Here is a 25,813-nt window from a genome sequence, read left to right on the forward strand (position 1 = left end):
TACTGTCGGGAGAAGGAAGGGGAACGGGACAAAAAACATTCAAAAAATGACATGCCCTCCTAAAACTGGTTATAACTCCAGTTCTGTGTGTGATATTAAGATTCTAACACCGACATTGTGTTATATAGACTTACAGTATTTAGGAGAGGTCAAGGACAGAGGGGGGCAGGACTTTCAAAATGGCACAGTAATAATAATAAAACAAAACATGAGCAGTCAAAATGGCTGCTTTCGCGGTTCTACTGTTAATGCATGGAATGGATATTTGATTCTTTTGACGTGACACTTCAGTATGAAATAAACACCGTTTTATGTGGATGTTCCTGTATGGCTGGATGGATGCTTTCAGTACAATGTCAGCAATATTAGTTGTTTTATTGCTTTCCCACCCCTATAGATGATTCACCAACACTTCATGACACGTTGGCTTGTATGGGTGCAGTAATGAGGCCGCTAAATCAGGCGCGATATTAAATTGATAGATGTCATGACATATAATATCTATATATACTTTTCTGGACTGTCAAGTAGAGGAGCTGCTGAATATGCAATGTTGCTTGCTCTCGGAGGAGTGTGTTCCCTGAGGATGTCATGGTCTCATCTGCACTGTAACTCGCTTTTAAACGTATTCATCAATTGAGAGGCAAAACATTTACTTCCACTGCCTGGTGAATGACCCGGACACGCGAGCTAGGCAGCAACAGCATAGTGCATTGGCATAATCTGGGGAAAGAAGGGAAAAATATCCTTGTCCATTAGATTTAGTTGCTTTTATTTGGTTTCTGTGATTAGGATTGCAAATACTGTACATTAGAGTATATATTTTTTTCTTCAAAACTGTGTTTGGGTCTCGCATCTAATTATGAGAATCTTTTTTTCTTTTTTAACTTTAAGTCAGATGGGAATTGGGCCAGCAGTAGAAATGAGGTAGCAGCTTGTTTGTGTGTTTGTGTGTGTCTTACTTGTGTAGGAGTTGCTACTGGGTATGACTGAGTTTTGTTTGGAAAGTATATGCTAAACCCTTGTGCTTGTTTTTTGTTTTTTACCCAATAAATAGCTAGGAGGTTATACATAGGGAGTGTGCGACTCTCTTTGTTTTCGTAGCTTTTCATAGCTTTACTGCTGTGCAATAGTGCAATGGTGTGCCTGCCTGACAAGTCCTGCTGGTGTGCCCAAAGCTGCTCTCTCTCTCCCTCTCTCTCTCTCTCTCTCTCTCTCTCTCTCTCTCTCCCCCTCTCTCTTTCTACGTGCTTCCCCTGCCATGTGTCTTTAAGAGGAGGGACCTGGCATTTATATTGAGTATTTATCTGCTACGTGAGGGGGGGGGTGCTGACCACTGGAATGAAGTTGAGCGCTGTGGAGAGCTCATACACAACTGCGAGAACTACAGAGAGGACAGACAGACAGCAGAGGTTTTCAACAGGGAAAGAGAGCGAGGGAGCCACTGACCTCAAAATAAGAAGAAGGGAAAGGAGGAGGACAATAAAAAGAGGAGAAGAGGGTGACGGTCCCCATTGACAGCCATGGCCATGTATGAACCCGCATGCCTGCCCCCCAATGCAGAGGAGCAGGACTTCATCCAGGCATACGAGAACGTCAGGGAGAAGTACAAAGGTACATGCCAGCCAGGGCCCACACACTCACATAGAGGAGTGACTGCTGCTACTGCCAGTTAGGACAGGATATGGTCCGTGTGTGTGACTGAGGACGTGTGGGGGAGAGGGAGAGTGTGTGTGATATTAGTAGCTCTGCACAGGGGTGTTAACAGCATATGTGTTTGTATGAGCCTGTGTCTCTTCATCTGTCTTTCTGCACGTCTTCTACACCCTTTTGTGTGTGTGTGTGTGTGTGTGTGTGTGTGTGTGTGTGTGTGTGTGTGTGTGTGTGCGCAACAGGGAGTGCAGCCAGCCAGCCACACGCTGCTCCTCCAGAGTGCTGATGGATGTATTGATTGGATCACATGTTTGCTGTCACTCTGCCGGTCTCTCTCTGTGGCTCTCTGTGGCTCTCTGTGGCGGTTGTCAAAGTTCAATGTGTAGATTTACTCCACTGCTTTATCTTGATATGTGAACATAGCCAACTAGGTCTACCATTCTAACCTTTGACCTTAATGAAATGGAGAGGAGAGGGGCTTACATGTACTGTAAGTGCTCATCTGATTGTGTTATTTTTTGCCCAGCTACAGTTTATGGGACATGGACAGGTGTTGCTTCTCTACAATGAAGTATACTGTCCATCAATTTACCGGAGCTTATCATCACATTATGTGTCATCTACCACAATAAACACAAATGTTCTCTTTAATTGTTTCTTTTGAGCCACTTGGCTAATGTTCCTGGGAAAGAATGTTGTGTCGTTCATAGTCTGTCACATCCACTGGTTGAAGTGTCAAGATCTTCTTTTTGTTCATGATGTTTATATTGTATATAGGCTGGAATTCAATGTACAGTCTTTGTTTGAAGCGATCACTCTGTTTCCACACATCTGAAGGCATACCTGTGAGGGGAGTTTACCTGGTAGTTTGTATAGGGCTGTACCCAAGACCAGTCTGTGATTTTATATCACCATGGGGAAAAAGAGCTAATGTGTAAATACATACTGCAATGTGGACTTTATTGAATCGAGCCCACAGTCAGAAGATAGTGGATAGTGGGTTGGGGATCTCAATCATAGACTATCATAGATAGTAGACTATCATAGACTATCATACTTCATCCACTATCCTAATCCACAGAAAACCCCCATCCAAACCCCCATCCAAACCCCCATCCACACCCCAAAACCCCTCCATTGCTATTTCACATCTGCATTCGTGTGTCTTTGTACCCATTTGCTGTACCCTTTGTACCCTTTGCTCCTTCTCTCCATATCCCCATCTCTCTCCATGTCAGTCCTTATCCCCTTACTGTTCTGTACATCAGAGTGTTAACTCCCTCCATTTCTCGCACCCCGGTGTTCCTTCACTCTCCTTCTCCCTACATCTTGCTCCCCTTTACGCATCCCCATTCTGCTTTCCCCTAGTATGTAGTCCTTCCAGCTGATCTTTCTTTCAGAAAACAAGAGAGCTCCTCTATAAATATCGCCCCAGTTTCTTGTCTCGGAGAGAATCTGGAGAATGAGCCCCTGTGCTGAATCAATTTAGCTGTTTCAGGGGTGGATCTGCACATTTGTGGGTTTCTGTTTGTGCTCTATATGTGTGTGTGTGTGTATGGGCGCATGCATGCACGTGTGTTTTGTTTTATTTCAAGCTTAGTTCAGTGTGTGTGTGTGTGTGTGTGTGTGTGTGTGTGTGTGAGACCTACGGCCAAGAACAGTGGCAGCCAGGCAGGTGTTTATATTTGAGATGTTCCTCTGTGTTCTCTCTTCAGTCTCTGTCCTACAGGCAAGGAACGTAAAACAGGCAGACTGTCCTGCTCTGCTCTCATTATCCTTATTAAGGCACATGAGGCAGGGAGGCAATGAGCTGCTCATCTGTCTCTCTTTATCTCTCCCAGTCTCTCTCTGTCTCAGCCCCCCCTCTTTCTCTCTCCAACCGTCTCTGTATCTCTGTCTGTCGCTCTCTCTCTCTCCATCCATCTGTCTCAGCCCCCCCTCGGTCTCTCGCCATCCCTCCCAGTATCCCCGTCTCTCTCACCTCTCTTTCTCTCTCCGTCTCTCTCCATCTCTCCCAGTATGTCTCATTCTCTGTCTCTCGCCTCTCACCTCTCTCTCCTTCCCGATTGCTTGAGTTAATTATTTTAGAGAGAACCTGTGTTCTTTTCAGTGATGTCATGGTGGTGTTTACTCACTACCATGCACAGGTGAATCTAAGGTCATGACTCATCAGACTTCTTTCCTTCAACTCTTGTTCTTGTTCTCTGTGTATCTCTGTATATAGTAGGATGTGTGTGTCTTAGTGTACCTACTGATGTCCGATAATAGAAAGTATTTATTCTGTAAACATTGCTAAGTCTAGTTGTTCTTCCGCTAGGCGTCTTTAGCCACAGCAGCATACCGTGACAGTATTGGAGTTTCACTGGGAGATTTTATTTCATTGTCACACTCACCACTTGCCAGAGAATTCCCCATTTAGTTTTGATCTTTAGCGTGCATCTCACCTCACTGTTAGAAGTAGGAGCGGTTGCCATAGAAGTGCTGGATTATGGAACACTTGAATGACTGCGCTCGGAATCTGGGGTGGAGTTGTCAGCCGATGGTTCAGAAATTATTGTATTCAATGAGAGAAGAAAGTTGGTGATGCATATTATGGGATAAGTTGACCTGTATAGAATGCTAAGTCATTGCTCTGGCACTTTGTACTGATGCGCCTCCATTACGTTAGTCGGAGTTTATACGGTAGGAGACGTATCCCCCTGGGTGATGAAACAACTAGTTGAGAATTCTCCCTGTTCCTCCCATTCTGTCATCCTACAAGTTGGAAAACATGACACTACAGTCTTACATTCGTCACAGTATGTACAGTATGTAGAATGTGTCCCTCTCTAGGAGTCACTCAGCCTGCGGTCTTTGATCCACTGTCATATCAGGAAGACGGACAGCATTAATGGATAACTATACTGTCAAACGTTTGTAAGCGTTTATATAAGACGTATCCCTCTGTAGGAGTTAGTCAAACATTTCTCTTTGGTTCATTCGCAGATCGGGAGGCAACATGACGCTACTGTCTTACATTCGTCAGAGTTTGTGTATTAGGACATATTCCTCCTCGGGAGTTAGTCAGCCTGTGCTCTACATATTTCATTCTCTTGTGCTGTCTCATTGTCCCAGCATGGCGGAGGGAGGGAGGGAGGCAGGCAGGCTGGCTAGCTGGCTGACTGTCTTCCCAGCGTCCTCTAATTCACTTTGTGACGGCAGGTGATGTGGGCGGGTTGTCACTGGGCAGCCGGTGAGGAGGATTGCCCCGGTCTGGGTGGACGTGCCGGGTGGACGGGCGGACTACGGTTGGCATCCACGCTCTCTCCCACCGCCTACTTCCATGGCGCCCTCTTACGCCCTGCGGGGGCTTAAAATAAACCCCAAGTATAGCCTCAGCCTTGTTTGGCCGCCCAATTAAATAGTTATTTTTGGCCCGGGGGCAGACTTTGATTGTACCACGTTTCTCTGGGGTACAAAACAAATATATGGACTGTGGTTAATAATTGGATTTGATCTAAATGTGCTTATGTTTTGGAATGATGGAATCATTACTCATACCACTCCAAAAAAAATGGATCTCTATAGCTCAATTAAGAATCTATCAGTGGATGACTTCAGTTATATTTAGGTGTCTTGTGTAAAGTCCTTTGGGAAGTGGTCAGTCACCCAGCTTTATGAATGAACAAACTATTTAAAACCAGTGGTGTCTATTCTAGCTGTGTAGTGTGTGAGTGTAGTGTGTAGTGTGTGAGTGTAGTGTGTATACTGAACAAATACATATATAAATGTAAATCTTTTTTTTTTTTGTCACATGTGCCAAATACAAAAGGTGTAGACTTTAGTGAAACACTTACTAATCAAACCCTTAACCAACAATGCAGTTAAGGAAATCCCCCCCCCCAAAAAAAACAACCCAGATAATAATAACAAATCATTACCGAGCAGCAGTAAATAACAGGGCTATATACAGGGTGTACCGGTACAGAGTCAATGTGCGGGGGCACCAGTGTCAAAGTAATAGGTACATGTAGAGTTATTAAAGTGACTATGCATAGATAATAACAGAGAGTTGCAGCAGCGTAGGGGGGGAGGGGGGAAATGCAAATAGTCTGGGTAGCCATTTGATTAGCTGTTCAGGAGTCTAATGTCTTGGGGGTAGAAGCTGTTTAGAAGCCTCTTGGACCTAGACTTGGCACATCGGTACCTCTTGCCGTGCGGTAGCAGAGAGGACAGTCTATGACATAGGTGGCTGGAGTTGAGGGAGTGTGCAATGCTGACTGCTGGAACATCCAACAGATAATTTCCAGATAATTTTGTTCATTTCTCTACCATAAGCCGCCTCCAATGTTGTTTTTGAAGATTTGGCAGTACATCCAACCGGCCTCACAACCGCAGACTTCTCAAATTAAAATCACTTGGAGCTGATTTCCTGGTGTTTTTAGTTAATGTGTTTTTGCTCAGAAAACTTGGGGGGGCAAATAAAACCACCCGTCGGTCAGATTCAGTTTGCGGGCCGCAGTTGGGGAACCCTGTATCACGTTTCAGGTAAGACCCAAATGCAGACTGTGTTGAAGTCACAATGTTTATTACAGCAACAGGGGCAGGCAAACGACAGGTCAAGACAGGCAGGGGTTGATAATCCAGAGTAGTGGGGCAAAGGTACAGGACGGCAGGCAGGCTCAGGGTGGGCAGAACAGGAACAATCACTAGACAGGAATAGAGGGAAAAATGCTGGTAGGCTTGATGAAACAAAAAGAACTGGCAACAGAAACAAAGAACACAGGTATAAGTACCTCAGGGAATAATGGGGGGAATTAGTGACACCTGGAGGGGGTGGAGACAAGCACAAGAACAGGTGAAACAGATCAGGGCGTGACAGTACCCCCCCCCCTTCCTCTAGTGACACCACCTGGCGTCCTACCTGGGAGCATACCTAGTTGAGCGGGGTGCCGGAACTCAGAGATGAGGCCTGGGTCCAGGATGTCCCTAGCAGAGACCCAGCACCTCTCCCCTGGGGCATAACCCTCCCAGTCAACCAGGTACTGGAATCCCCTGCCCCGAGGTCAAACCGTCAGGAGACGTCTCACCATGTATGCCGGTCAGCCGTCGATGAGACGGGGGAGAGGGGTGGGCCTGGAAACAGGAGACAAGGGGCAGTAAGACACGGTTTTAACTCTAGACACAGAAAAGGTAGGAAAAAAACAGAGGGTACAGGGCAACAGAGAACGAACAGCAGAGGGGCTAATCATCTTGAAGCGGGGGGAAAGGTCTCGGCTTCCGGGGGTGTAGTCGCGGCCCTATAGCGGCGTGGCATCACCTCAGGCTTGACCTTCTTGGATACTGGTCGGTGCTGCGGAAGCGAAGTGGCCCAGGCCTTACTGAACCCCTCCCAGAGGTCCTGGTACTCTGCGGGGGCTGGCGGAGAGGTGCGGGGCAAGCCCCCAGGAAGATGTTCCGGGGCAGGCAGAACTGACTTCAGGCAATGAGGGTGGCAGGACGGGCTGGGCCAGTTCGTACTATCACGTTTCAGGTAAGACCCAAATGCAGACTGTTCAAGTAACAATGTTTATTACAGCAACAGGCAAATGACAGGTCAAGGCAGACAGGGGTCGATAATCCAGAGTAGTGGGGCAACAGTACAGGACGGCAGGCTCAGGGCGGGCAAAAAAGGTCAAAAGGTAAAACAGCTGGTAGGATTGACGAAACAAATCGAACTGGCAACAGACAAACAAAGAACACAGGTATAAGTACCCAGGGGATAATGGGGGAAATGGGCAACAGGTGGAGGGGGGTGGAGACAAGCACAAGGACAGGTGAAACAGATCAGGGCGTGACACCCTGCACTAATCTATGGATTTCACATGAATGGGCAGGGGTGAAGCCATGGTTGGGCCTGGGAGGGCATAGGCCCACCAACTTGCTCAGTCATGCCCCTTCTCAGTCATGTGACATCCATAGATTAGAGCAGGGTTCCCCAACTGGTTGGTTTTATTCGGCCCCCCAAGTTTTCTGAGCAACAAAAAAATATGCCCTACCGTTCAAAGGTTTGGGGGCAGTTTGCGCTGTTCTGTGAAGAGAGTAGTACACAGCGTTGTATGAGATCTTCAGTTTCTTGGCAATTTCTCGCATGGAATAGCCTTCATTTCTCAGAACAAGAATAGACTGGCAAGTTTCAGAAGAAAGTTATTTGTTTCTGGCCATTTTGAGCCTGTAATCGAACCCACAAATGCTGATTCTTCAGATACTCAACTAGTCTAAAGAAGGCTAGTTTTATTGCTCCTTTAATCAGAACAACAGTTTTCAGCTGTGCTAACATAATTGCAGAAGTGTTTTTGAATGCTCAATTAGCCTTTTAAAATGATACATTTGGATTAGCTAACACAACGTGCCATTGGAACACAGGAGTGATGGTTGCTGATAATGGGCGTCTGTACTCCTGTGTAGATATTCCATAAAAAAATCAGCCGTTTCCAGCTACAATAGTCATTTACAACATTGTCTGCACTGTATTTCTGATCAATGTGATGTTATTTTACTGGGCAAAAAATGTAACTTCCTTTCAAAAACAAGGACATTTCTAAGTCACCCCAAACTTTTGAACGGTAGTGTATGTATATATTTTTTTCATTGTTGGACGTACAAAACTGTAAAAACACCAGGAAATCAGCTCCAAGTGATTTTAATTCAGGAAATCTGTAACCTAATATTTCCATGCATAATAGAGAGACGCGATCATATACAAATGTAAGCAAAGGTTTAAAATGAATATGTTTTAGTCAAATAATATATATGAGATGGCAGATCAGGTTTCCCTCAGTGGACAGGCTAGTGAGTGATGGGTGTGTGGCCCAAGGAGCTTTTTGTGGCTGATAGGGATTTTAAGGATCAGAGTCAGTGACACGTCAGATCTCCATTTATCATGAATCACTGCTCTCTCTCTCTCTCTCTCTCTCTCTCTCTCTCTCTCTCTCTCACTCTCTGTCTCTCACTCTCTGTCTCTCACTCATACACACTGTCCACTCCCTCACTCTTCTTTCTTTAAAACAATAATAATAATTTCACTCCCTCATTCTCGCTCTCCCTCGTTCTTTTTCTCTCTCTCCCTCGTTCTCTCTCTCTCCTTCGTTTTCTAACTCTGCATGCATCTCAGTCTCCTGTCGACAGTCTGAATTAAGGACTCCCAAAAGTGTTAAATGAAAGATGTATATATATATATATTTTTTTTCATATACAGTATGTATGGATCTATTCATATACCACTTGCTTTTACCTTGCTACAGAAGTACTGAAATTGAATAATACATATATTTGAGAACCATGTAACCATGCTAATCACATGTGTCTCTGTCTGTCTTGTGTTCTGTCTCATAGGTAAGCATTGTCCCTCTCCTCATTGACTCCAACACAGGAGAGGGACACTCTTTATGACTTGGCCAATGGGTGCATTGGAATCAGATGTTGTAGCCTACTGTGCTGTCTTAAATTGCTTTGCTGATAACATACCTGTGAGTTTCCAGTAGTACCCTAATTGCATGTGTCTACTTGTAAATCACCCCTCACGCTCTGCGGGAATTGTCCTGCTGTGGCCCCTGTGAATCACACACACACACACACATACACACACACACACTGAACTGAAGCAGAGGTCAACCAGGCACAAATGCTATGTGAATGCTAAATGAAGTCATGAACAATTGAGCCTGTCTACTGTGTAAAATGTGTCACATTCTAATGATATTTTCCTTTATTGAGTAGCTGCCAAAATCTTCCCTTTCAAAGAGCTTAAGCTGGCAGTTTTCCAGAGCAGAAATTTAGAGGGAAAATCTCAGTAATGGAAATCTTCTGTACAGTATGTCTGTGAAATCGTTACAGCAGAAATGCAGCGGGCTCAGAGAGTGTGAGAGTGAAAAAATAGAGCGAGCGAGGGAGAGTATGTTAGAGTTGGAGAGAGAGAGTGGGAGAGAGAGATGGGTAAAGTATGAGTGGGAGAGGGAGAGAGTCCTTTTTTCCGTCTGACTTAACTCTGAGAGGTGTCGGAACCATGCTAAGGGAAAGACGCTGGGTTATTCCTGGTCTTTTCCCGGCCTCTATGTGTTTCTGTATTCTTGTCATTTCAGCATTTTTAGGGCCGGTGGCAGCAGCCTGGGATAGATCAGCACTCAGGTGAGAGGTCACTTCAGGGCCAGGAGGATCATGGCTAGACGGGATCCAGCTTTTGTCAAATTAACGTCAGATTTGACTTTTCGTAGCAGGTCAAGAGAACTTATGCAGCACCTTAGGATAATTAACCTATCAGGTTAGGGGAATTAGGTTAAGGTTAGGAAAAAGGTTAGGGTTAGCTAAAATGCACCAAAAAAAATCAACTTTGGACTCTAATTTGACAAATGCTGGAATACCTCCTGGCTGGTCATGGCTAGACCCTTCTAGACCTTTCTAGCCATGACCGACCAAAGGGGATGATAATAGATGCTTTGCAGAGATTCCTCTGGCCGTATATGGACTTTGGAGGGTCCGCTGGGAGGCTTCCCAATTATTTACTGTCCGTTTCCTGTCAGAGAGGCATAGCTGTGCAGAAGCTAGTGTTCTGTTTGATTGGATTACAGCAAGTGCAGAATCACATCGGCTTATTCATCAAATGGCTTTTTTCTTCAGTAAAATCTTCTGTGCCTCTGTGTGGGCGCACTCCCTCACGCGTAATGTCTGTTGAAACTCAGTCTTTAACAATGTTGTCAAACATTACACGTGAGGGAGCGGCCTGCTGCTGAAGAAATGCTGAGCCGTCTCATTCGCGTACGGTCATGGTTTTGCCCACCTCATCTCTTCTCTTCAAGCTGCACGACTTGACACCTCATTTGATTGTTTCTCAGCCATCTTTGTTTGAAAGCGGTATGATTGAACAGTTTAGTTTGAGTGACAAGGTGTCAGCGTTTGATGGAGTGACAGCTCAGCATACTGCTTTAGTGTCAACCTCGTGGGTCGATTTATACGCAGGAGTCACTGCATCATTTTGGCAAGAGTTCCTTTCTACGGAGACATGACTTTCATTCAACTCGTTGGGAATTATGTGGGAAACACTGTTGGGAATTATGTGGGAAACACTGTTTGCACCTGGACTGGGTTTGACACAATGCCTCTCTTTCTTCCTCCATCTCTCTGTGCCCCTGTTCCTCTGCCTTTAGGTTAGGCTCTGGCACTTTGTTAACTGTGCTATGTGTCTGGGACGGCTGCCCCAAGGCGTCAGTAAGCAATGAAAACATATAGGAGTAATCATATTGCTCCTCCAGATGCACACACAGATGCATGAAACCTCATACAGGTGCACTCACGCAGGCAGACACACATGCAGGCATGCAGTGACAGTTGCACATCACAATATTATATCGACACTTTGACTCCCGAGTATCGAGTTGATAAAAAATGCAATACATTGTTAGGTAGAATTAGCTAGTGCTAGGCTGCTGTGCCTGCACACAGACTCTGGTATTGTTCATCCTATAGCTTGTTCTCCAGCTTCTTTTGTAATCGTGAGGCAACATCTGTTCAGCACTTTTTATTTCCATGACTGATCCAAACAAACGTTCTCACGCCCTCTCTTGTTTCTCTGCAGCAGACATATAGTGAGCAATAGGTTCTCAGATTGCACACAATGCGTCTGCCCAACGTAGGCGCGATGTATACAGGATAAAGGAAGAAGATGCCATTTGGACAGCGTTTGCTCATGGCCAAGATGTCTTGCAGATGCGTTTAGAGTTCTACATCGTTTATACGTTGGCCAGACATCAACATTCCTATTCTGATGTCTCGCCGACGTCTTCCCAATGTGCAAACGCTCTCTAAACTACACATCCCCCACGCAATTTGATACGTCGGCCAATGGAGTGTGTGTTATCAAGAGTGTGAAACATCAAATCCCAATGAAAGCGCAGTATCGAATCGCAATACATGAGGAATCTTGAGAATCGTAATACATGTCATATCGGCCCGTAAGTATTGTGATAATATCGTATCGTGAGGTCCCTGGCAATTCCCAACCCTACATGCCCATGGGCAAGCAGGCGCACATGGACACACGCACGTACAGTAGGTACACACTCATGCACATATTTGCATGCGTACTTGTATGCATTTGCATGCGTACTTGTACACACACACACACACACACACACACACACACACACACACACACACACACACACACACACACACACACACACACACACACAGGGACTGGGACATGGGGGGAATGGGCCCGTTAAAGCAGCATTCGGTGTCAGTCAGTGCTCTAGTATCTTCCTTCCCCCTCATTTCCCAACCCTCCCTTCTCACATGCTCATTATAACCATAGTGAGGATGGTGTGTGTGTGTCGGAAAGTCCTGATAGGCGTGTGTGTGTTTGAACATTGACATCTTAAGTCAAGGTGCGTGTCAACGTATCAGGATGGATTGGATTTTAGTGTGAATGGCCACAGTGTGTATTTATTTCCCATGGGCCTAATTGAACCTCTCCTCTGGTGTGGAGTCTCTGTTCGTGCTGGGATGAGTTTTTAAATGGAAGTGTCTGTCTGTATGCTCTGTGAAGGAGCACTGCACGGGAGAACAAGCTCTGTTTGATTGGCTGATGGAAAGTGTTTCCGCTCCAAAGAGAGGGTATGGATTGAAATAGACATGAAACAGTTTTCGCATTCTTCTAGCGGGTAACAGTGCTCAAACAAAGTCCCTAAAAGGTCATATGTTTATTAGTGATACTGTGAGCAATCAGTGAGAGATGTGGGTGCTTTCCGTGTGGAAGAGATTTAGATCGGTCTGTGTGTGTGTGTGTGTGTTAGTGGTCTGCCTTGTCATTCTCTAGCACATTACTGCTTCCAGACACGCTGCGCAATGACGAGCCGGCATGACAGAGTCACCACGAGGCCCGGGGATGCCACAGCAAGTCATCCTGCACAGCTGCCGCACACACGCACACAAGAATGCGTGCACGCATGCATGCACGTGAGCGCACACAAACACACACACACACACTCACACGTAGAAAACCCTGGGGTAATACAGACTGCCCTTGAGGTATCACTTGCTACATTCTCCTCTGGTAGCAGGCTGCTTGGTTTGCCGCACATAGACATGCTAAAGACTTTGGAGAAGTGTTGCCTGGTGGCAGAGACAAATACCTAGCAAGCTGTTATTCCCCAGCCTGAACAATACCAAACAAAACACTGAGCTTACACACTGTAACTTTTACCTCAGTCTGAGTGACAGATAAGGAGTACCAACTTCTCTATCAGATGTGTGAACAAGGTCTCGGATACTGTTGTGGCAACTGCTTTTGGTTGCTATTGATTGCATTTTGTATTACAATTTTGTTGGGGGGGGGGTATTCTCATTTGAAAAGGATACCTGGGTCTCAATATGACTCCCTGCGGAAAGAAAGGTTAAATGAAATGTAACGTTGGTCTCTAACCTCTCCAGCCCAGAGGGGTGTAACTCTTCTCCTGTGGGGAAGAATGGCCACACTGGAAATCAGATTGTTTTTATTTTCTCATCAAAGCGCTAAAAGCACAGCTAATTCTGGGCTTCCTGTTGTAGCCGCACTTTGGCACAGGGCAGTGTTGTCTCACAGAAATAAGGGATTGTGGGGCTTCCAGAGAAGGAAATGGCACTCTCCCCTCTCCCCCTTTTTGACTGATTTTAATCAGTCAGAGCAAACTGGGGTCAAGGTCGTTCAGTGTTTTTAAGCATTCCTCATCAGTAGCAAAGCAAGGTCCTATCTGAGCTCTGGTATTAGTGCTCTCAAAAGCAGCGCAAAGAATCAAATATGAAAAGATATTCAACAACTTTTGGCAGGACAATGGAAGTTTGCTTTGACATTGTCCTACCAAGAGTTGATGAATATTTTTCAGCTTCAGTCTGCTTCACTGTTCACCTTCTGAAAGTGAGTTGGCTTCAGCATTTGACCTGTGTAGGAGCCTGTGCTCTATCCCCGACACAGACTGACCAGATGAATCCAGGTGAAAGCTTTGATCCCTTATTGATGTCACTTAAATCCACTTCAATCAGTGTAGATGAAGGGGAGGAGACTGGTTAAAGAAGGATTTTTAAGCCTGGAGACAATTGAAACATGGATTGCCTATGTGTGCCATTCAGAGGGTGAATGGGCAAGACAGAAGATTTAAATGCTTTTGAAAATGTTATGGTTGTAGGTGTCAACTGCAACGCTGCTGAGTTTTTCACGCTCAACAGTTTCCTGTGTGTATTAAGAATGGTCCACCACCCAAAGGACATCCAGCCAAATTGACACAACTGTTGGAGTCAACATGTGCCAGCTTCCCTGTGGAACGCTTTCGACACCTAGAGTCCATGCCCGACTAATTGAGGCTGTTCTGAGGGCAAAAAGGGGGGGGTGCAACTCAATATTAGGAAGGTGTTCTTAATGTTTTGTACACTCAGTGTGTAGTGTAAATGTCATGTCTTCTGGCTGACAGCTTCACTCTGCAGTTCTATTGTCATGTTAGGAATCTGTAGCTCAATGACAGCGTTCGTGTACATGGATGCCGTGACAACTATTTGTTGTGTCACCGCCAGTGTACATGTCTGTGTGTGAGTGTGTTTCTTTTAAAGTACTTCTTTCTGCTTTTACTGATCTGATAGTACTTGACCTGAATTGTTGTGCAATAGTCTTTACTCATCTCATATGTATATACTGTATTCCATTCTACTGTATTTTAGTCAATGCCACTTCGACATTGCCCGTCCTAATATTTATATATTTCTTAATTCCATTTTTGTACTTTTAGATTCACGTGTATTGTTGTGAATTGTTAGATACTACTGCACTGTTGGAGCTAGGATGTGTATTTGACCAATAAAATGTGATTTGATTTGAATAAAGCATAATCCTAATGCATTGTAGTGTGTGTGAATGGATTATTTGTGAAATTCTTGCAATGACCGTTTCAAATGTCTCATGAAGGAACGTTTTTAGTTAAACCAGTGTGAATGCTGCTCTCACTAATTGAGCACAGCATTCGGTCTGACTTTACCACGCTAGTAAAGCTGTGGTCATTTTTATGTATTGTACCTGGTTGCAGACGATAGATACCCCCAAGGCCTGCTGGATGTGGTCCTTATGAGGAAGCAGCTAGAGGAGAGGAGAGAGACGTATGTTTATTCTGGAGATGCTGAGGCTCCTGTAACAAAATCAATACGACAGTACCCAGTTCCAGACAGAGACAGACATCTTGGATGAGTCTGGTCAGGCTCCCGGGGAACACAAAGGAGCCAAGCTGACGCCTTCAATGAAAAACTCCTTGCATCATTACATATACCAGAGAGAGAGAGAGAGAGAGAGAGAGAGACTCACAGTCTTCCTCTCAGTGCTACTGTATTGATCAGCTGTGAGGTTGGCTTCCACTCAGCAGTTTGTTTCGATTATTAGACATCTGTAGAAGGTGACAGTAAAGCCCTGTCACTGTGGGCCTCATGTTCAGCCCTGAAACGGCTGTCTGTTTCTGCTGATTCGCTGCAGTGATATCTGGGCAAGCGTTAAGAGACGCAATCACCCCCCCTCCCCCTCCCCTCCAAGGAGACAGCCTCTTGGCAAGGGCAACATTTTGAGCCATATGTGAGCCATTATAGCTCCCATGGCCTGCTATCCTGCCTGTGAAACTACAACATGCTGACTCATCATTTTTTAAAATCGATCTAGGAAATGCATGTAACCTATTAAAAATGCATGTTACTGTGGGTGGCATCCATAATGAATATGCTGTTTCATATAGGTTTTATGTAAGAAATATGGTAAAACTACCCCATTTCCCCCCATGCCCAAGCACATGTATGATTGTGACTTGATCTGTTTGTGACTCATTGTCTTAAACAAACCAAAATAGCATTTTCTTGCCGTCTTGACAGTAACTGCTGTCTTGTTTCCTGGAATGTTTTCTATTAAAAAAAAAAGTGTTGTCTTTTCACCCTTTTTCCACTGAGAGTCCTACTCAGAGAGTCGGTGATAGTTAGGCTGTACAGTGTAAGCACAGCCCCTAGTGGAACGTAGTCCACATAACAACATCTAAAAACTCTTGGATCCACTGTTCAATTATTTGAAAGAGCAAGGTTGTGTCAGGCTTTGAATAAAAAGTACATCCGGAATACTATAGCCAAGAAATGAACAGGGACAGCGAATGAGTACTGTGATTATTAACTTTCAAATATTGCAATGAATACTCCCTTTAAAAGAAAAATCGAGTTTGAATTTGAACATGGATTTTTACAGAAGGACATGGATGTTTCGATCATCTGAAACACACTGAATTAGGTCTGCCTTCAGCTGGTGGTTCCAGCATGTCTACATTAAGCTGCTGAGATGACAGCGTGTCTCTCCAGTGCTCCAGCCCTCTGACCTTGACTCCCGTGGCCATTCCCTTTGAGCATGGGTGTGTGCTTTCAACCCTGGGGCCTGGTCTGGTCCCTGGTCTGGGACAGAACATAGAGGAAACCTGGCTTCAGTCATCACATTCTGTGCTCCATTACCCTCCAGCCCCATTCCCAGCATTCCTGCACCAGGCCAACGCACGCCACCCCGCCAGCCGCCCAGCCTTTCGGGTCGGAAAACCAGCTCCCTCGACAGAGTTAGGGCAGCTGCATGCTGTATGCTTGTCAACATTCTGTAGGCAAGCAGACATAGTGAAGCAGATCCACAGTGACAGTGACCCACTCATTCTCTCACCACACATATAATGTATTCGTCAGTTTAAAGACAGAACTGATTTTAACATCAATAAAATGTCATGGTGAAAATAGTGACTTAAGTAATAGTTGTTTGAAATACATGTTCACTTCCTATTAGAGACTTGAATGAAAGTTATGGAAGTTGATAAGCTACAATTACTGCGTGGATGATTTGGCCTTTCGGGAAGTGTATTCAGCAATATCCTCCTGAGGGCATAAGGTTGAAACTCTTGAGTTCTCTTACAGTGTGTTAACATGATCTTCTTATCTCGAGAAGTGAATGTCCGGTGAGTTGGAAGATAAGGCAGTATGATCCTGTGGTGGACAGCCTTTAGTAGCAGGAAGCAATGGTAGAGGTGTGTCGGGCCGAATGTGTGCCAAAGCACCCTGCCCTCTCAGTACACTCTTACAGGGGATTATATCTCCTGTGTGTGTGTGTGTGTGTGTGTGTGTGTGTGTGTGTGTGTGTGTGTGTGTGTGTGTGTGTGTGTGTGTGTGTGTGTGTGTGTGTGTGTGTGTGTGTGTGTGTGTGTGTGTGTGTGTGTGTGTGTGTGTGTGTGTGTGTGTGTGTGTGTGTGTGTGTGTGCATTTTATGCAGCTGATGTGTTTATCACTCTGTCGGGTATTTAGCCTCTAGATTATTCAAGTGCACCTGCAAGAGGTGCTCAATTACCATCACCAGTGACCTGTGCTGAGGATCACTTTTATGAAGTAGACCGTGAGTGATGTTTCACAGGGATATTTGCTAAGTGTGTGAGTGTATGTGTCCTCTTTGTAGTGTGCGATCCATAGACTGGGACCTGTTGTGTTTGGCTTTTGCCCGTCCATTGGCTAATAGTTTTATCACCAGATACTGGCTCTGTGCAAGGCTTTTCTCTCAGTGCTGGGGGAAAGCTGTCCGGCCTAGCCGCTGCCCTGCGCTCAAAGCTGTCACATTGGACTGGAGATTTGTGTGGCTGTGTGACCTCAGAGAGATGGAATGTTTTGTCTGAGTGTTCACAGCGGGGCTACTGGCGTAAACTGGCCAGGGGGCTGCAAACACACTCGTGGCCCCCACAGTCAGGGGTGAAAGAATAGGGCTCTGAAATGGACTGGGCTCTGAAATGGACAGGACTGTGAGGGAGTGTCCACTCCAATACAAGGTGCCACACTATCCCACACAGCCTTTCTGTGGTAGATTGAAAGAAAGAGAGCCCTGGAATGAGTTCTATCCTACATCCCACATTCAATCCACATCCACATGCTAGCACAGTCTACAGTACTTTTCCTCTCTACAAATGTACAGAGTCCTGCCCTTCCCCTTAACCCTCCACGGGAAGCCAGTAATATCTGGACTTAAGCTACGTGTGAAAACCAGAGCTTAGATAGATGCATGGAGCAGTAGAGACATCATTGGGAGAGTGAAACGGGCCATTGTATTCATCATGGTTTTGTGAGAGGAAAAAAGAGGATTCCTTTCGCAGGTGTTAACACTTTGTGAGCCGGGACCGCCAACAAACGGCTGTGTGGATTGACATGTTCCCCCGTAAGTCTGCACTCTGCATGTAAACTGCAGACAAGCACATAGCTCCAACACAGGCCCTACTGTAACAACAAAAGGCCTCTGCCTCACAGCTTCATTCCACTGAGGCTCTTTGTCAGTAACAAATGCCCGCTACTGCTAATGACACAAAGTTCCATCTCTGTATCCTTGACCATATGTGACCAAGATTACTATTACTGGAACAACCCCCTTCAAAAACCCTTGTGGTCACAACTGTTTGTTGTCTCGAGTACACCCCATCCATACTGTAGCTCATACTTGTTTTTAAATAGCATTTGAAATGGACGTGTGCTGGGGCCTTGCTGGAGTCCAAGATGGGCAGGGTTTGCACTTTTGGGAACATCAAGCTCAATCAATCACAGCTGAAGTATTTGAAAGATGACAAATGTTAGGTAAACCAGGTCTGATGTATCTAAATCTCAGTCAGTCAGTAAGGCTCACTCAAACATGAAGTGATGCTGGTGAAATATGTCTGAGAAATACCATTAAACCTCCCTCTGGCCAAACTTCAGACGTTTGCTGACTCATTCAGTAGGCTGTAGTTACAATAGCATAGGATGAATTCGGTTTCCATTCATGCCGCCAAACTAGGAAATCCTTAATTGATAGCCAGCAGCCCTGTTTGAATTTGCTCAGTGCTTATTCAAGCACACAACCAAATAAGATAATGACTGAACACAAGCAGTCAACACACTAATCGAGCATGTGAATAAATAGACTCATGGGCTCTATCTGGTCTTTATTCAGGAAGACAAAACATACCGTTTTTCGTAGGGATTCATTAGGATGCACATTTGGATGTATTTCATCTAGATACAATGTTTACTGTGTGAAAACAAATACATTCAAAGGGGTATTAGGCTTATTCAAACACGTACAGATCTCTATGGGTGGAATGCTGTTTTGTCATATCCTTATCCTTAAACCTCCTGCTACTAGTATCAGTGGTTTATCTATAGTATCTATTGGATAAGGACTAGGGACTCCCGCTGATGTGTGCCCATCATCACTAGCATGACATCTGATCTAAGTTGGGTAGAGTAGAGGGAATACAGTAGATCTCTGCTATTCTCTTCTCAAACTCATTAACACATGCTGTAGAGATTCTCATGATGAACAATGAGGCACTTGTGGAAAAATATCCGGTGTGGAAAAATGCATTCAGCATTTAATCACATGCATGTATGTAATACTACAAATTAAATTGTCCGGACGTATTTATCTCTCCACACCTTCTATCTTGTTTCACCCTGTTGCACCTGTGAGTTACATGTGGGCAGGCCAGTTCAAGGCAGTCCAGTTTTAAATTGGATCCACTTCTCTCTTAGTCAGCTCACCCATCTGGGAGTCATTGAAGAGTGTTGTTGCTATTGTCCCATCTAATTCATTACAGTTTTTGCCTATTACCTTCTGTTGGTAACAGGCTGGTTAGTCTGTCACACTGACAAATTGGGAGGTACAGGAAGAGAGGGAGGCACAGGTCCAAAAGGATGCTGATGTGAGCCAATCCAAACAACGGTCACCCCATACACAGCTGTGCCATCTCTCTGTGTCTTTCTTTAGCCGTTTAGTCTCTCTGGTACTGTGGCATGCTGGGATAGCAGGGAACACATCCATAAGGAAATAGTCAGGGATCCCAGCCATGGACACACACACACACTGTTTTGTGTATGTATTTTTCCTTGACATTACAGAATTATTAGACTACCAGTTCCTTTGCTGCCAACAATATGTCACTCATTTCCTCCCCCCTTCCTTTATTATATGAGAGAGAGAAAGCGATATTGATTGTGACTCAATTAATAGCAGAGGGTTGTGTACTCTGAATCAGACTGATGCTTCAGAATATAGGGTCATTTCCATGTACAGTTCATTTGGAAAGTATTCAGACCCCTTGACTTTTGTCACATTTTGTTACATATCAGCAGTGGTTCTTAACCTGGGTTCGATCAAACCCCAGGGGCTTGGTGAGTCAGTCTCATGGGATCGGCGGAGGTCAAGACACACATCCGACTCATATGATTCGTGATGACACTCCCCGCTTGGCCATCATTGGCTGCAGGTGATCACGCTACATCGCTTGGCCTATCTGTGCTGCAGGGAATTTGGTGTGCTCAGTAGTCGACTTGTGACTGTCGTGATGGTACGTCTTGTGATTTCTTTCTTAATATTGTAATCCCTTCATACTTACTATGTCGAGCAAAAAAAGAAAGTGGTCGGACGAATATGTACAATATGGATTCACATGTATAACGTGATGGGAGTCAGTGTCCTAACTGCATGATTTGCAATGCCAAGTTGAGCAATTCTAGTCTAGCACCGGCAAAACTAAGAGAACACTTCCTTAAGCTGCATGGAGATGGAAAATACAAGAACACAACGTTCGCTGAATTCAAGGTGAAGAGAGCCAGATTCGATGAAAAGGCTACTCTGCCTGTTCTCGGCTTTGTACCCATCAACAAACCGATCCTCACAGCATCGTACGAAGTTGCTTACCTGATCGCAAAGCAGGGCCAACCACACACCATTGGTGAAACACTCATAAAAGCAGCTGTGTTGAAGATGGCAAATATCATGCTGGGAAAAGAGGCTGAAGTTAAGTTATCCCAAATTCCTCTTTCAAATGACACCATCAGTGACAGAATAGAGGACATGAGCAAAGACATCTTGGCTCAAGTAGTTGCAGATCTGATTTCAAGCCCGGCAAAATTCAGCCTTCAACTCGACGAGACCACAGACATTTCCAATCTAAGCCAGCTTGCTGTATTCGTGCGCTATGTGAAAGACAACGTGATAAAGGACAATTTTTTATTTTGTAAGCCTCTTACAACAACAACTAAGGCAGCCGATGTGAAGAAACTTGTGGATGACTTCTTCAAAGACAACAATCTTTCGTGCGATATGGTTTCTGCAGTTTGTTTGGACGGAGCTCCAGTCATGCTGGGAAGAAAGTCTGGTTTTGGTGCGCTAGTGAACGCTGATGCACCACACATCATTGTTTTGCATTATATTCTGCACAGGCATGCGTTGGCAACAAAAACCTTGCCTCCAAAACTGGCAGAAGAATTAAAAATTGTAGTGGAATGCGTGAACTATGTGCGAACTAGTGCACTAAGGTACTGCATTTTCAGTGTGTGTAAGGAAATGGGCTCTGAATTCGAGGTACTTCTGTACCATTCTAACGTTCGGTGGTTATCCCGGGGACAGGTGCTGAATCGTGTTTTTGCTGTGCGTGTGGAATTAGCCCTGTTTTTGCAAGAACACCAACGTTGTCATGCAGATTCCTCTCATTTTAGCGTACATGGCTGATATCTTCGCAGCTCTCAATCATCTCAATCAAAAGATGCAGGGCGGTGGAGTCAACATCATCGAAGCGGAGGAAAACCTGAAGGCTTTTCAAAAAAAGCTAACGTTATGGAAACGACGAACAGAGAACGATAACTTCGCAAACTTTCCTCTGCTGGACGACTGTGTAAGTAAGATCTAAGATGTATCTGGAATCGGAGACATTTCTGTACCCGCGGAACTGAAGCAAGCAATTGCCACACACTTAGATGAGCTTGCAAAGTCCCTCGACGGATGCTTCCCTACAAGAGAGTCATATCCAGCATGGGTGAGACAGCCGTTCACGTTTAGTGTTGAGACAACAGATGTCAATGATGAATACCTCGATGAGATCATTGAAATTCAGCAGAGCCAGGTTCAACAGCAGCTCCTCAGAACAACAACGCTTTCAACGTTTTGCTGTCAACAAATGGTAACGTACCCTGTTATAGCTAAGAAAGCTCTGGAGATTTTCATACCGTTTGTTACAACATATCTTTGCGAGCAATCCTTTTCGAGGATGCTGGACATAAAAACGAAGAAAAGGAACAGACTTTGTTGTGAAAATGACATGAGAGACATGACATCATGAGACATGAGAGACATGACATCATGAGACATGAGAGTGGCACTTGCCAAGGTGAAGCCGCGCATTTCTGAACTGGTCTCTGAAAGGCAACAGAAGTCACACTGATTTGCAGTAAATATCCATTATTATGTTTTTGTTTTTGTGTGAAAATCATGTTTTGATGATTTTGTTCTTTGAACACAGTGATGTTGATGCACGGTTCGTTTTGTGCACCAGTAAAATATATACCTATGTTTTGTATTTGAAAAAATCATATTTTATTTTTCCAATTAAGAAGGGTTCGGTGAATGCGCATATGAAACTGGTGGGGTACAGTACCTCCAACAAGGTTAAGAACCACTGCATTACAGTCTTATTCTAAAATGTGTTAAATATATATTTTTCCTCATAAATCTACACACAATACCCCAAAAACAGGTTTTAGGAGTCAATCACATTTCTGTGAAATCAAACTGTCCACTTAGGAAGCAACACTGATTGACAATACATTTCACATGCTGTTGTGCAAATGGAATAGACAACAGGTAAATTATATGCAATTAGCAAGACACCCCCAATAAAGGAGTGGTTCTGCAGGTGGTGACCACAGACCACTTCTCAGTTCCTATGCTTCCTGGCTGATGTTTTGGTCACTTTTGAATGCTGGCGGTGCTTTCACTCTAGTGGTAGCATGAGACGGAGTCTACAACCCACACAAGTGGCTCAGGTAGTGCAGCTCATCCAGGATGGCACATCAATGCGAGCTGTGGCAAGAAGGTTTGCTGTGTCTGTCAGCGTAGTGTCCAGAGCATGGAGGCGCTACCAGGAGACAGGCCAGTACATCAGGAGACGTGGAGGAGGCCGTAGGAGGGCAACAACCCAGCAGCAGGACTGCTACCTCCGCCTTTGTGCAAGGAGGAGCAGGAGGGGCACTGCCAGAGCCCTGCAAAATGACCGCCAGCAGGCCACAAATGTGCATGTGTCTGCTCAAACGGTCAAAAAAAAACATGTAATTCTGTTACAAAATCTTTAACAGAATGACTGAAATTGAATTGGCTAAAATAGGTAATTATAGTAGTCACAAACCACAGTTGGTTCTCGTGCTACTGTCCTTCCACTGGCATACTGTTATGTTCAGCTCATAATTGTGAAAACAGTCTGGACAACCGCTCGCTCTCTGTCTCTCTTTTCTCTGTCACTTCTCTCTGTCTCGCTCTCGCACTCCTCTCCTCTCCAGTTAATGTCACCTCTTCCGGCTCTTACTGAATAGTTGAGTAGAGTTTAGGTCAGTACAGTACTGTAGAGTTTAGTACAGTAGAGCACACTACAGAGTACAGTGTAATTTACTGTACTGAACTCTGCTGTGCTGTACTGTACTCTATTGTGCTCTACTGTGATGTCTAAACTTGTGTACCATAGACGTCTATGATTGGTTCAGAGTTGGTCTGGTCTGTACCAACCAAATGTGGTCTTTTTTTGGGGGTGGGGAGCTCATTAGAATAATAGTCAATGTGTAGAATAATACCCAAACAATCAGGTGTTAATCCACTTCACTTACTGTAGTTCAATAAAGCAAAATGTATTTTTTTCCAACTCAAGGTGTCATCGTATTTGACACCCTATTATTTTTTGCAAACATCTTTGAATCTTTATTCAGAGTAGATATTTAAGAGAGATTTTGGAAGACTTCAAAACATAAAAAACGGAGGGAGATTTTACCGTCATTCTGTTATGAAACTCTACATCTGCACTGTTCTTCAAGTAGACATGTTTTAGTAAAATGTTCAGTGGACATTTTTGAAAGTAGTCCTTGTGCTTAGAGCTCTATAGTTCGTTTTCATTTGGCATACATTTTAAAGTGAGTCTGAGCATCATTATTTTACCATGGAATTGCCCATAGTCAATCATTTACATGAGGATCTCACTGCTATCATTAGTTATTATGTGGTTTCAGGGAGAGTTGTCTCCATCCATGAGAGTGGAGCAGAGGTTGCTGTGAAATATGCTCACATTTTGTGCCTCTCTGTTTTCAGTGTAGCCCGGGGAGCTCTGTGTAATATTGAAGGAACTCAGGGGACTCTAAAGATGGGATGGGTTATGTTGAAATTGAACATGGACCGTAACTGGAACATTTGACATAGTCCATAGACTGGCAGTTTTTCCAGTGGCATTTCAATGTCAGATCAGCAGCTAAACAGTGATATTTGAGCTTTGGTTAGTTGCTACTGTGGACAGTTCCTGTATGAATTAGAGTAGATGCTAAAGTAAAGTCATGTTGATGGGGGTCTTAATTAAGTTACTTTTACTGGGTCAATAGTTCTGCAGTGATGATCATGGTTTTGTAATGCAGATGTCAAGCTGTGCCGGACGATTTGAAATATTATAGCACCAGGTTTGACACAGTACACCTGTGCCGCTGCAGGTGAAATTAGGTTTTATTAATGGGAGTGGTTCTGATTGTACCTATTCACCCTGTTGTGGTATAGCATAAATGAACACTTAAAGAGAAGGTTGTCGTCTCCAATGTTACAGGCCAGATTTAGAGTGGGTTACTGTTTGCGTGTCCTCTCACTATTCCCCCAAGCCTGAACGGGGATAGCTCTCATACGGGTGTGTGAGATGGCGTCTAGCCTATACATTTCAGTGTGTTGATAAGGGATCTTCCTTCCTTCGTTTTATCTTCCATTTCCACATGACTTGGGATTTCTGGTCTGTCTGGTTCGGAACTGGGTGTGGCATGGGGATTTTATTCCTCCCCAGCTTCACTTTCCATCCTTCCCACCATCTCTCTGTATGTCTATTACTCTAACCTTCCCCTTTCCCCCTCCCCCCCTCTCTCTTTCTCTCTTTCTAGCTCTCCCTCTCTGCCGCCATCTCTACTTTAAAACTCACCATCACTCAAACTCTACTTGTTACAGGAATGTGTCTGAATGGCAGAGTTACACTGTGATTGGTTGAGCTATAATGAAGCGGATGCCGGTGCCCTGCAACCATTGGCTGAGTCATGGTGAACGAGAGGACTGTGCTGTGCAGTGATTTGCAGAGGCACAGCCCTCAGTGAAAAGCCGGCTTTAGGCGGAGGGAGGAAGGGAGGGGCTTCCCACAGTGTATATTCCTGTACACACAGGGTGTGTGTGTGTGCATGTGTATTTGAGAAGGACCCAAACACAGCAGCCTCTCCCGGCAAGCAGCACTACAGAGACAGAAAGAAAGAGAGCAAGAAGAGGGAGACAGAGATTGGGCAGTTCCTAAGCCTGTAGAGGAGTAGCCAGGACTCACAGATGCTTGCAAAGTCAACTTGAGGCAGAGGTACACAGTAGGAGCTGCACCGAGAACTGGCATCAACATCATCACTGTCATCAACATCACAGAGAACTGTCATCAACCATCAACAGGAGGCCAGAGAGTCAAAATGGATGGCCACAGGTCCATTCAGCAGGAGATCACTTCTCTCAAAGGTACTTTCTGTCTGGACCGGGGGCAGACTTTACTTTGTACTGTCACTGCAGAGTTACAGTATACTTGTATCGGGAGAGTTTACAGAGGAACTCTCTGTGAGTGCTTCATTGTAACCAGGGACAGAGACAAAAGACAAAGAGAGGAGAGAGAGAGAGAGAGAGAGAGAAAGAGAGAGAGAGCAGAGAGAGAGAGAGAGAGAGAGAGAGACAAAGACTGTACAGACAGACTGACTGACTGACTGACGGAGAGAGAGAGAGAGAGAGAGAGAGAGAGAGAGAGAGAGAGTGCAAATGACAATTCCATGATAACTGAGTGACATTGAGACTCAGATTTTTCACTTTAAAAACCAATGATTTTTACAAAGTTAAACAAACCATACAAATCTATGCAGAATTTCCACTGAAAGTTTTACAAAACACATTTACTATAAGTACATTCCAGATGCAAAGTTTGGTAACAGAATGACGGCACAAACCGTCAATCTGTTACCAAACTTTGCGTCTGCACTGTTCTTAAAATTTTCTGTGGAAATTGTTAAAAGTAATCCTTGTGCATAGAGTTGT

The 25,813-nt window shown here is 44.6% G+C and overlaps 1 protein-coding gene across 4 annotated transcripts in view; it reads left to right on the forward strand.

Moving 5' to 3' along the window:
• Nucleotides 1-25,813, forward strand: part of LOC112223137 (plectin) — a 182,224-nt gene that overhangs the window by 16,110 nt on the left and 140,301 nt on the right. For 2 of the 4 annotated variants that reach the window (XM_042304455.1, XM_042304456.1), the window contains exon 1: nucleotides 1,362-1,614. The exons of the other annotated variants lie outside the window; for them this stretch is intronic. In XM_042304455.1, the coding sequence (XP_042160389.1) occupies nucleotides 1,524-1,614 (91 nt within the window). In that variant the 5' untranslated portion in view covers nucleotides 1,362-1,523. Of the gene's footprint in view, nucleotides 1-1,361; nucleotides 1,615-25,813 lie in introns of those variants that run through there. 4 annotated transcript variants of the gene reach the window in all.

This window comes from Oncorhynchus tshawytscha, linkage group LG23, assembly GCF_018296145.1.
Source record: "Oncorhynchus tshawytscha isolate Ot180627B linkage group LG23, Otsh_v2.0, whole genome shotgun sequence".
Classification (NCBI taxonomy): Eukaryota; Metazoa; Chordata; class Actinopteri; order Salmoniformes; family Salmonidae; genus Oncorhynchus; species Oncorhynchus tshawytscha.